This window comes from Squalius cephalus (genome assembly GCF_949319135.1).
Source record: "Squalius cephalus genome assembly, chromosome: 1".
Classification (NCBI taxonomy): Eukaryota; Metazoa; Chordata; class Actinopteri; order Cypriniformes; family Leuciscidae; genus Squalius; species Squalius cephalus.
This window is the reverse complement of record NC_137122.1, coordinates 10278071-10291834: the sequence shown is the minus strand read 5'-3', so window position 1 is coordinate 10291834 and position 13764 is coordinate 10278071. Positions and strand designations below refer to the sequence as shown.

Below are 13764 nucleotides of genomic sequence, written 5' to 3'. Positions count from 1 at the left end.
ATACATGAAATGTAAATTTTATGTTAAAAATTGTGCATGGTCCCTTTATAAATAAATAAAAGTAAAAAATAAAATACAAATTTTAGTAACACAATATTTAAACAATAGTTGTTTGAGAGTAATTGACCATAATGATGTTCTGATAGAACACAATTCAGATTTGTTTCTACCATAGCACACTTTACCTATATCTCTCCATATGCTACATTCATTCATCTCACTTTTCATGAGCAAAATGTAATATTGCAGAAGTGCATTGATGAAAAATAGAAGTGCATTAATGAAACATTTTCAGCAATGCACTTCTGCAATATTACATTTTGCTCATGAACTACATTCTACCCTGTTGCCCTCATCAATAACATTGTGCACACCTGTGATGTAGCTGTGGTTTCTCCTCCTGGCCCTGTCTCGTCGTCACCAGTTTCATCACTGGGCTGAGTCTGACTGAGGACCAGTAGCAGCTTGTCAATAGAGGGCGCTGGGGCGCCGCCCCCATCAAAATTCCAGAAATATACATGTATACAAAAATGATATAAAAATGAAATAAAAATAAAAAATAAAATAGTTTACTCATACAATGTAAGTAGTAAGAGCCTCAGCATTTAATAAAAACTGGCTTTAATTGGTTAACTATTTTCTTTATTATGTTTTTCAATAAGTTTCATGCGGTTTCATGTGAGAGGGACGCCGGACAAATGGATGTCTATGGAGTCCTTAAATTTTCGGGCAGCATGTGACCTGAAGCTGGTCTCTAATTGGTTTCTTAAAGATTCTCCTCCGGACGCAGATCGCTGCATCCCTGGCGAATCAGAATTGGATACGTGTTATTTTATCCAATCTGATTGGTTCTCGTCACCTGCCATTCAACTCAACGCTCTTTGCCACTGCGAGTGCGCAGGCGACACCGTCACTCCGACTCCGTCAAAACCTTGCTAGGTTGATCATTTTCGTAGAGAGAATGGCAGAAGTTAAACCAAATTCTGTCACTGATTTACAAATAAAAACCTTTCACAAGGCGTTCGCTGGAAGACAAAAAACGATAAAGGATCTCCGACCGGACCAACCCGATTTACAGGCCAGTGACAGAGGACGAAGCTAACGCTACACCTGGAGCTTCACTCGCGCTTGTTATGAGAAACGGAGGTGGCTGGCTTTATTTGCTTATTTGTTATGCTGTTCAATTCATTGCAATTTGACGTTCATGTCAAGTATTTGTACTCAATATATAATCTAACTGTACATATCTGTTCTGTTACAGTTAGTAACTGAAGTGTAGATCACATTTGTACAATTATATGAAAAAAAGATGATTGAAATAAATGAATAACTCTAAAATTTCAACTTTTATCTTTTTCAGGTTTGATTCTAATCATAATGTAACATTATTTGAAAAAACAAAATTTCAGTACAAAAAAAACAAATTTCATTGTTAGAATTGTGATTTCATAATATTTAGATATGAATCTAACTGGAAAATCTTGTGAAAAGATATCTTTCAGTTAGTCAAATACCATATAGTGGAGCTCTATAGCCATCTAGTAGCTAAAATGATCATTTTTTACTTTTAAAAACACTAGAGCTCAAAGCCACAACATAAAGAGACTGTCACGCAGGTGTAAAAACACACACGAAGATGAAGATGAAGATGAATATTTAATAAATCCAACCGGTAATCCAAACAGGAACAGAGTAACATACAACACACCCACTAAAGACGACACCGGACACTGACTGAACTAGAACTGACACAAATACAGGTGATGATGATGATGGTGATTGATGAGTGTAAAGCTGAAAATCATTAGTGTCCATGACAACAAAAGAGTGATTAAGGCAGACGATGATGAAACACAACAGGTCCAAACAAACCTGACTGTGACCGACACAAAAGACAACCATTACTGTGGACAGCAAGTTCGGTCCGACTACGGCATGATTGGTGTCATTGTTCTCGGTGTGACTCAAGAAATCTGTCAAGACCCGTTTCATTACAAAAGGAAAAAATAAAAGATATTATAATTTTTTTTTTAAATTTCATTATATTTTTACAAGGAAGAAATATCTTGAGTATCTTCAGAGCATGGTGCCGATGACACATACTGACTCTCATAATGACACACCAAGGTATTCATAAAATATAGCCAACACTGGCTCATTGGAAATACGTTCCTGTGGCAACATTAGAGGCATTGTGACTAGAGGCAGTAAAACAGCAGCACTTCTAATCGTTGTCACACACATTTATGATAACTTATTAAGCTTGCTCAGTAGCTCAGCTGGAAGACCTTGGGTTTGAAACCCTGTGAAAGACGAGTCATGATGTAAGAGCTCAAAGTTCATAAATAATCTTAAATACCATGGCTACAATTACATTTTTATGTCGCATTTGCTTTTGTTAACACTATCGGGTAGGTTTAGGGTATAGTGTAGGTGTACGTTATTTTAAAGCGTGATGGTTAATCTTTTAGCGCCACTCACCGGACATTTCAACTCAGAACTGCGATGATACGTACAAACTTCAACGCAATAAAACGTTGCCATTTTCACGTTCATCTGTTCCGGAAAAAAGACTAAACATGTTTTTAGTGCCACTCCCTGGACATTTCACTTTGAAACTGTTGCGAAACGTGCACAACGCAACGTATTCTGCATCTTGCAAAAATGTTGCCAGAGTAAAGCAGAACGTTATAATCCATGTGTAGAAACTCTTCCTGAAGACATTTAATATCTGCTTTACAGACGCTCATGAAGTGTGTGCAAATACTTTCTGTTTCACCAAACTGGAGCTGACGTTAATCATTTCAAAATACCTTAAAAACTTTTTTAGAATTCATTTTCTACAAGTTAGTCATGGATATTGGAAACCTTTTCAGTAGCAAACAAATTTTATTACTAATAATGCAATTATTTTATTTCTGGATTTTAATGTCATGCTGGAAACTGCTAAAAGAAAGAAGTGAATCTAACAGTCATTCTCTCATGTGCAAAAGTAGCCAATAAACTGTTCAGAGCAGATGTGTGTTGAGACAGTGTGTTCACAGTATATGCACTTCTCACATGTTTCACACACACTTAAAGCAACACTTCACCGTGGCGTTGTGTCACTAAACAGCAACTCTAGCAGGATTTCAACACTCAGTATGTCAGATCATAGGAAGTGAATAACCAGAGGAGGAGCTGATGATGTTTAAAGGAAGAGCTGTAACTATATATAATGAAGAGAAAGACTGACAGAAACACAAAATGGCTGATAAGTGTGATCTGTGTGTGCTGGGACTGATCATTCTCTCTTCACTTCTCACAGGTAAAGAAATCTGTATTTTCTCTAAAGACGTTTGCTTTACTGTTTTCCACCCCCTCTTTCCTCCACAATGACCATTTGTAGTTCCTAAAGGCACAGAGGGGCTGACAGTGATCACTGTAGGCCAAGATGTGTGTACTTCAGGTGTCGATGAATTGTCACACATTTAGTACCGTGGGGGAAGTTGTAATGATCTGATTGGTCAGTTTGAACGTCTCACATTTGGGTTTTAGTCACATGGTCAGGAAAATGATAAAAGAAGATTGAAACTGTTGATCTGTCTCTTTTATTCTCTGGGTCCCTTTCTTGGGTCTATTTCTCTCTCTCTCTCTCTCTCTCTCTCTCTCTCTCTCTCTCTCTCTCTGGTAACATTTTACATATATGCTGGTACAAGTAATGGTAGGCTATAAGTTATTATCATCTCATACATCTATTTTGTAACTATTTTAAGTATAATTTTAACCATGTTGTCAAACCCTTTCAATTAAAAATAATGTGCTAACTAGTTTTGATTTGGTATTGACTTGATATATACTCACCTAAAGGATTATTAGGAACACCTGTTCATTTTCTCATTAATGCAATTATCTAATCAACCAATCACATGGCAGTTGCTTCAATGCATTTAGGGGTGTGGTCCTGGTCAAGACAATCTCCTGAACTCCAAACTGAATGTCAGAATGGGAAAGAAAGGTGATTTAAGCAATTTTGAGCGTGGCATGGTTGTTGGTGCCAGACGGGCTGGTCTGAGTATTTCACAATCTGCTCAGTTACTGGGATTTTCACGCACAACCATTTCTAGGGTTTACAAAGAATGGTGTGAAAAGGGAAAAACATCCAGTATGCGGCAGTCCTGTGGGCGAAAATGCCTTGTTGATGCTAGAGGTCAGAGGAGAATGGGCCGACTGATTCAAGCTGATAGAAGAGCAACTTTGACTGAAATAACCACTCGTTACAACCGAGGTATGCAGCAAAGCATTTGTGAAGCCACAACATGCACAACCTTGAGGTGGATGGGCTACAACAGCAGAAGACCCCACCGGGTACCACTCATCTCCACTACAAATAGGAAAAAGAGGCGACAATTTGCACGAGCTCACCAAAATTGGACAGTTGAAGACTGGAAAAATGTTGCCTGGTCTGATGAGTCTCGATTTCTGTTGAGACATTCAGATGGTAGAGTCAGAATTTGGCGTAAACAGAATGAGAACATGGATCCATCATGCCTTGTTACCACTGTGCAGGCTGGTGGTGGTGGTGTAATGGTGTGGGGGATGTTTTCTTGGCACACTTTAGGCCCCTTAGTGCCAATTGGGCATTGTTTAAATGCCACGGCCTACCTGAGAATTGTTTCTGACCATGTCCATCCCTTTATGACCACCATGTACCCATCCTCTGATGGCTACTTCCAGCAGGATAATGCACCATGTCACAAAGCTCGAATCATTTCAAATTGGTTTCTTGAACATGACAATGAGTTCACTGTACTAAAATGGCCCCCACAGTCACCAGATCTCAACCCAATAGGTCATCTTTGGGATGTGGTGGAACGGGAGCTTCGTGCCCTGGATGTGCATCCCACAAATCTCCATCAACTGCAAGATGCTATCCTATCAATATGGGCCAACATTTCTAAAGAATGCTTGTTGAATCAATGCCACGTAGAATTAAGGCAGTTCTGAAGGCGAAAGGGGGTCAAACACAGTATTAGTATGGTGTTCCTAATAATCCTTTAGGTGAGTGTATAGTATAATAGTGCTATCTATTGCAATACAATATTGTCAGAGCAACGCTCTCCCACATATTAATCTATTGTAACTGCGCTTATATTTCCGTCATTGGTATAAGTGGCAGTGGGTGGAATAGACAAGAAATGTACAGTTTTCTTACCCTGGTAATCCAGAGTTCTCGCAAGAGCACAAGTTGAATTTGCTCAGCGAGTTACTCTGGCGTCGAGTAATGATGCTCATTAAATATGCCCTCGATCTGAGCTGCACCAATCACATCGGGTTATCTGATATAGGCGGGCCAGAGGCGAGCTAAACCGATGATGACAGCGCTGTGATGTCGAAGTCATTAGTAAACATTGCAAGATGGCTACGGATGAACACCAGTTGTTTGAAACGGCTTTGGCCACTACAATGAACGAGTTAGACTTGGCTTTTTATCTAAAAGAGGAACAGAAGACGCCGCTCGAATCGTTCCTTTGCAAGAAGGATGTTTTTGCTGTTTCGCCGACCGGATACGGTAAGAGTATAATCAGAGAATGTCTAATAAGGTTAGCTCCGCTGGCAGCTGGGATTTATTGTTGTGATTGATCGTAATGTTATCCAATTGCGTGCAGTGAGATTTTCAAATGCATGCTTGGTGCCGCCCCTCGAGCTGGCCGATCTTCATTAGTCGACGCCAGACCATTAACCTTTTAGATCTGGATTTCCAGGCTACAGTTTTCTACCATCTTGCTGACAATGTTTCTTTAGTCATTCGGCAGTCTTGCAGGAAATCCACCCTTACAACATTTAGTGGAATTAGTCTGGAAAGAGTTCATTTGAACATGCTCAGTTTATTCTTGCACACATTCACGTTGTGATCTCAGAGTTGTGTATTGATACACACAGATCATACTGTATTATTCCTGATACTGGACATAGTGTCACTCAAACATCTGATGATGAAGAATTATCTTCATATTAAGAGTGTGCCAGTGATTTGAACAGCTCTCTGATAAAGACTAATAGTTTATTCTGGAGAGTGTGTTTGAGGAAACCAAGAAAAAAGACTATTTGATTCTTCTGCGTTTTATGTTGGTATATGTTTTCATTTATTAATATATATCATAATGATCACTGAGATATACTGTGTTTCAGGAACCAGTGGAGTGAATGAGACTCATGTGTTCATCAGTTCTGGTGAAAATGTGCGTCTGTCCTGTAATAATGCTCTTTCTGACTGCAAATCAACTACATGGAACAGATTCAGACATTCAGTAGCAGTTGAACTGATTGCTGGAGGGATAAAGAAGAATGACACAGAGAGACATGAGAGACTGAGTCTGGAGTCTGACTGCTCTCTGAACATCAAGAACGTCACAGAAGAAGATTCTGGATTATACACCTGCCAACAATGGATAGATGAGAATGGAAAACACCAAAAAAAAGGAACTGATGAACGTGTTTATCTGCATGTTCTTCATGGTAAGTTTATGATTATGTGGTCAATTTAAAATTCTCCCTTTAAACTCAGATGATGATTGAGGGTCTGTGATTTGTGTCTTGTGTTCAGTTTCAGTGTCTCCATCATCATCATCATCATCATCTTCGTCATCATCGTCATCATCTTCATCCTCACAGACTGAGATCAGTCCAGGCCGCTCTGTGACTCTCTCCTGTCAGTTGTATTTATATACTGGACTCTCCTGTGATTATTGGGTTCGTTCTGAGCAACTTAAGCTGTTGTGGGTGAATCAGACTGGTGTTGATCTGAAGACAGACTCCAGATATCAGATATTATCATCATCAGATCAAGATCGCTGTATCATCATCACTCTGACTACAACACTCCTGAATGAAGATGACAACAGAGAGTGGAGATGTCTTCTTGCTCACAGAAATCAACTCCAGACCTCAGTCAGATACACTGTCAAGTATTCAGGTGAGAAAACAGTGTTAGAAGAGCCTCATAATGTCAGTAACACTAAGGTCTATCAGTATCACTGAACCAGAACAAACTGAGGGAACAAAAGCTTCTTTGACTTTAGTGTTAACTCATCAAAATATGACTGTCATATTCTACAGTATGATTGTCACATTGAGTTGTTGTTTTAGTTTCATTTCATGGACTTTTATGGTGTGTCCCAGTTAGCGTACTTATGCATCAGTGGCGATTTCTTTAAGACTGCAAGGAAAGCTCGGCCTCCCCTATAATATCAAAAAATGAATGGTCAGATATGTACTATTGTATTAACATTTTATTGACTAAAAATGCGTTACAAAACGTTAATCTCAAAGACGAGTTCGTTCAGAATCAGTTACATATAGCAGGTCGGCTGACTCGATTTCCTTCTCATGCATTCCCGTAGCGTCACAGTGCATTTCCCTGTTGAAGCCCAGCTTCCATTGACTTCAGTGGGTCTGCTTTGAAATTTTTTTTTCAGCGCTTCGAAACTAGACGGTCATTGGATAAATGCTGCGATTATGTCCCGCCCGCGGAAGCTCAGCATCTCTGGGGGTGAATAGAGGAGTGGGCTGGCCTGGACTCCGGGCTTCTGCATGATGATTGGAGGGTCTGTCGAAAGGCTGCGTCTCCTTTTGATTGATAGCGGTTTCATACAATAAAAAGTCGCTGATGTTGAAGCTGTTCGAGCTCAGTCCCATCGCAGATTTTTCAAAGACAAACTGCTGCAACCTATTTCTTGGTATTTGCTTGTCGAAATTGCTAGCCAATTTTCATAATACATTTCACACAATTATACATTTATACCTTTATTATATTATTACTTATTATATTTTTATTTTGATATTATTAGTAGTAATAATTCAAAAATAATTATTAAAATAATTAAAAAACATCTTATCATTAGTAGCATTATTATTATACATTATTGTATTATTATTTATACCTTTATTATATTATTACATTCATTTTTCACAGAGCGTAGAATTTACGTATAAATAAATGAATAATTTTTATGATGTAGGCCGAAAATGAGCTTCCCCTCTTTGAAAGACCAGCAGCCGCCACTGTTATGCATATTCTATGACGTTTAGTATAAACAGTGAGAGTAGTGTGTTCATATAACACTCCGGTTCTTTCACTCGATTCTCCCAGAAAGCGTCACATGAAGACGATATGTTGAGCTCATCCATGCAGCGCATTCACTGTAGATCCATGAAAAACACCAAACAGACATAAAATACTGCTCATCCACTCACAAAATTATCAAAAACATACATGTAAAAGTGAACAAAACAAATATACAAAAAAAAAAGAGAGAAACACAAAATAAGCCATACACTCGTAATGCTCAGCAACAAGTTTAACCCTCTGTGGTCTGAGGAGTTTTTGGGGTCCTTGAGATGTTCTGACATGCCCTGACATTTGTGCTTTTTTCAGTTGCTTATAAACATATCAATGGCAAAAAAAAAATATGATACATTCAAACGCGATCGCGCTCAAATATAAAACATTATGGTTACCATATACATATCTACGTTTGAGCAGATATCCACAAACACAGTAACAGTAAACACGGGTCTAAATATTATAATATTCCCCATATATCTAGCAACAGTTCAACTGCAATGTGAAATTTATGCAACAATAACAAACTAATAAGAATTTCTTACCTGTATCTTTCTTGTCTTCAAATCGCGTTCTTCTTCTTCTGAGGTAGCCTAAATCCAATGTAAGCTCACGGTGTGCCTTTCAAACTCGACGAAAAGCAGAGACTTGTGAAGTGTTTTGGTGTTTTGTTGAGGTAATGAGCGCGTTCGCGTTCCATGTGGAGATTTGGATGTGAATCTCTTTTGCGCGAGTGGGCGTGTTCAAATTAAAAATAATTAGGAAGCGTTTGAGAATCTGGACATCTTGTTGGTTTTATACAAATTACTTAAACAGAGAATATTTGTTTTCATTTTGAATCCGATCATTTAAAAGTACACACTTAAATGTTTATAAAGGTATATGGCTCATAAATGTGTGACAAGTATTCGCTGAGTTTTGTTTCAGTTTATAGACGTGCTCAAGAAAAAAAAGTTCACCGCGACGGAGAGGCAGAACGCACACCCTGTTTATTTTCTTTATTTTACAAGAGCACAATGTTTTGGTTTGATTGGAAGTGGACACATACAAAAGTTGAAATATCACAGATTCTTTTTTATATTTCTTTTTTCTGTATGACCATAAATGATGGAGAAATTTAAGTTTATAGTGCTACAATGTGAAGAAAATCCAGCAAAACGCGCCGGCGCGTTTGCCGACCTCAGAGGGTTAAAGCCCTGTTGTCCAATCAGAAGCCTGTAAAAAAGTTATTTCCGGTTCCAACGTCACAAACCAGAATCTACAGTTTCTACGCGACCGGAGTTTCTGAAAATCTTCACCCTGGCAGGAGTTTTAAAAAAGGTTCGGTTTCAGTGTCCTGATGCTGCGTTTGCCTGTGGACGAACGGCATAGAAAAATCACACGTGTTCTTGTGGACAGGGCCTTAATGTCTTTTTTTTATCTTCAGTTGATTTCATCTAAAGCTGTGTCTGAAGTCAGTTGTAGTTCTTGTGTTTCTCTGTTCTTCAGTGATTCTGCTTGTTAACAGCAGGTGTTCATCACTAATGCTCAATCATCACTTAATTAATCCCATTGTTATCTCATTAACTTCTCATAACCCTCATTAAGCTGGATGCACACTGTGCGATTTATAATAGTCCTTTATGATTGTTGCCTGTCAGACTGTACGAACATGATCCTCGCTGTAAGCCATGTCACACTGTAAGATCTCAGCTGTCATTAATGTCAGTGTGTACGACAGTGAAGATGCATTAAAAACGGACACACACAAGAAAACTCGTCTGGAATTTTACATCATGAAGGACTTTGTTCCGTGGCCGTGAGCTGCGTTACACTCATGATTGAAATGGTGGCTTCAAAGAAATCTCTAACGTTAATTTTGGTCACGGCTCGTCTTGAAAAACGAAGACAATTTGACGGTCGTCGTATTAGAAGTCACTGCAGGACTAAGTCAAATCTTCTGACACTGCCAGAATTTCGTCTGAGGTAAAATTTGATTGCAACAGTCATTAATCAGCTGTCGGTGAATACTACTATGTCAAACTAACGTTCAAAGACTTCAGATTTTAGTCTAGGATAAGAGGAATCTTTTAGGATTTGAAAAATTTGTCTCAGGCGGCCAAATCGTGGCCAAAATCGCACAGTTTGAACCCGGCTTAACTTTAACACTCTTCAGAGTGGGACCATATGTACTCTCAGCAGAGTTAAATGAAATCTGGGGATTTTGCTTTGTGTGTTCTCATGTTGGATTTCTCTCTTTAGTTTGGTAAAATAAAGTTTAAGCTGCTAGGTTTGCTACACCTCACCTCTTCTTCTCCTCATTCTGGATATTATTATGATGCATCTCAACTAACATTCATCCTTTTCAGCTCAAACTGATACAACATCAGGCACAGACTCTCAGGATCATTCAGTTACAAACACACCAGGTACATAATCACAGTGTTTTGTCTTTGTCTATAATTGTCCCCAATCTGCCCTGTCCGTCTCTAGTTAAAATATAATGATAATATTGTACAGTATGAATCATCTGAACAAACATTAATCCATTACAGCTCCAGCTGATTCAACGACAGCAGTGAATCATTCTACACAAGGTACATGATGATGCTTTTACGCCATTGATGATGTTATTCACAGAACAGCTTTGTCTAACATAATTCTATAGAAATATTACCATATAGACACTCTACCACATATATAAATAATCAGTATGTAAGAGTTGAGTTTACTTTTTCCTTTTGTTTCTTGAAAGAAGAGCTTTTGGCTTTTGTCTTTGTATATAATTGTCCCCATTCATCCTTTTCAACAACACCAGGCACAGATGATTGGAATAAAAACACAGGTACATAATCACAGTGTTTTGTCTTTGTCTATAATTGTCCCCAATCTGCCCTGTCCGTCTCTGACTCTGTGCTCGATCTCTTCTTCAGTCATAGTGATTTCTGTCGCTGCAGTCGCTGTTCTCCTTCTTGCTCTTCTCTGGCTGATCTGCAGAAAAAGAGCTGGTGAGTTTTCAGATTTACTCCTTTACAACAATTAAAAACAGTTCAGATGAGCAAACTAACACATCATGTTCAGACTGTAAGTATCATAGAAACATGTGGATTATATGAAATTCTCTAACAGAAGTTTATTCCTGCTGAGAAATCCTGTAATGTCAATATCAACAAGTTTTCAAGTCAACAATCATTTTTATTTTTATATTTCATTTTAATGCTTCAACAAAATCTGATTGTTGAAAAATCTTAAATGCTTAACATTGTGTTTGATCATAAATTCTGTCACGGTTTTGGTCTGGTTTTGTTTTTGTCATGTTTGCTTCCTTGTCTGTCATGTGATCCCTTGTAGTCATGTGATCCTGCCATGTGTCTTGTCATGAGTTTATTGTCTGATTGTTTGATCATTGTTCACAGGTGTCCCTTGTCTAGTCATTAGTCTTGTGTGTATTTAGCCCTCATGTTTGCCGTGTGTCGCTGTCTTGTATTGCTGATGTAACCACGTAGTAAGTTCTTGTTCCTGAGTTTGTTTTTGCCATGCCTCGCCATGTTTTTGTTTCTATGTCTGTTTCTGATTTTCATTAAACTGCATTTGGGTTCTACTTAAACTTGCTTCCAGTGGACCTCTTATTACATAATACAAGACCTAAACTATGAACCCAGCAGTTGACCTCCTTCGTCTTCGTCAGGACAACCGGACCGTAGAGGATTATGTCAAGGACTTTTGCGAACTCTGTCACAAGGTAGATTTTAATGATGTAGCACTCAAGGACATTTTTAGACATGGTTTAGACGAACCTTTGCGCTGTGGACTGCCTGGGGGAAAAATTCATGGTAACACTTTATTTTGATAGTCCGTTTGTTGAGACTTTACTAGTTATTAGTAGCCATTCAGTAGCTTGTCAACAGTGCATCAGTTGACATTCAACAACACTGTTTCAACTGACAAGTAACATACGTTCAACTGACTGCCTATAGACTATAAGGTACAATTCAAGTGTTAATCTACAGATTTTACAAAAAAGTGCCTGTTGACTGTCAATGTTATTTTGCAACAGGTTATTAACCAATTGGCGACTAACTTTCAATTGTCAACTAACTTTCTGTAGATTGAGTACCAACAACTCAAGATCAATCTGTCAGTTAAAAGTCAACAGTCATGTCAGCATATGAAGTATATGATACTGTATATCCTACTCAAGGGGTCTCATGTGCATCAAATTAATGATTATTTTAGCTGATTTAAAAATGTTTTTAAAAATGTTTTAACCATTTGTAGATAATCTGTTGATAGTCAACTAAAGATTAGATCTGTTGCTTGTCAACAAATACATTGTTTATGATCAGTTGACTATTAATAGACATTTTCCACTAAGTGTTAGTAGATATATTTTAGGACTATCTAATTAAAGTGAAAAACAGTTTATATCAGTAGAAAGTCTATAACCTATCAACAGATTGAAATATACTTTTTTTGTACGTTTGGATAGATGCTGAAACGTATGATACAGACGTAGAATTATTACGAATTCACAACTACAAAACGTTTACGAATCATAAAGATTTCTGTATTATTTCCCTTATACTGTTTTATAGATAAATGTAAGTTCCCTTAACCCTACTCCCAAACCTGAATATAAATTAGCCTACTCATTTTATACAGAATATAAAAAGAATACAACACTTTATGGACATGTGTAGGGAAATGCCAGTTTTATTAATAGCATTAAAATATATTTTGAGCCACTAACATTAATCCTACTCCTGCCCCTAAACCTACCCATAACCATTTCTTAAAACTATGCAGGCTAAAATTATGAAGAAAAACAACAGATGTGTAACGTTAATCATAATCATTTATTGCGAAAATGTAAATCGGTACCAAAAGTCGCTCAAATGACGATGTGTTGCAGTCCTCTCTGGCAGTATATAATAGTTTTGTATAAGGGACAGAGCAGAATTTAAGTTATTAATCCATGAAAATGTTAACCCAGCTTCCCTCTGCGTGAAGACGGCGCGCGCACTTCTGCATTTCAATGTTGTTTCAACTGAAACACGGCATGCTGCAATCTGTGACGAAGCAGGCGAGAGCCAATGAGCGTTTGGTATCACTGCCGTAAAACATGTCGTAACGCTTCTTGAGGGCGCAATTTTTTTATTTAAATTCATCAAGAGCTGTGCTTTGATATTTTACTTTCTGTAACGCCTTGTTGTTAATAAAGATTTATTAAAAAAAAAAAAATAATAAAAAAAATAAATTCATCAAGAGCGCGGGATTTGACATTTACGGTCGCTGCTGAGAATGGAGATCGCTGGATGTGGATGAAGGGCTGAATTTGGATCTGTTTCTTGCTTGCGTATGGATTATAAAGATTTGGATTACATCTAACGTTACGTTAGCTAATAAAAATTATGTATTTTGTTAATTTATTGTGTTTTGGTGTATTATGGTTCTATAGGAGAAAACGCCTTTTGCGTCTCACCGTAATGTTAAATAAACTAAATGTTACAAAATGGTTAAACGATTAAAGAAGGTATTGTTAATGGTTTAAACTATAGTCTTGTCTGTTAATCCTCCGAAGCGAGTTTGCAGCAGGAACAGAGATTATTTCTTAAATGAGTAACTGTTATAACGTTAAACTGCATTTAATAAATGCGATTTTCTGTAAAACTTACTGTCAT

General features: G+C 37.8%; 1 protein-coding gene across 1 annotated transcript in view; it reads left to right on the top strand.

Moving 5' to 3' along the window:
• Positions 1-13764, top strand: part of LOC307163194 (uncharacterized protein) — a 106738-nt gene that overhangs the window by 25195 nt on the left and 67779 nt on the right. Inside the window, exons 5-6 of the mRNA XM_079879165.1 lie at positions 10474-10512; positions 11017-11091. Coding sequence (XP_079735291.1) covers positions 10474-10512; positions 11017-11091 — 114 coding nt within the window. The remainder of the gene's footprint in view (positions 1-10473; positions 10513-11016; positions 11092-13764) is intronic.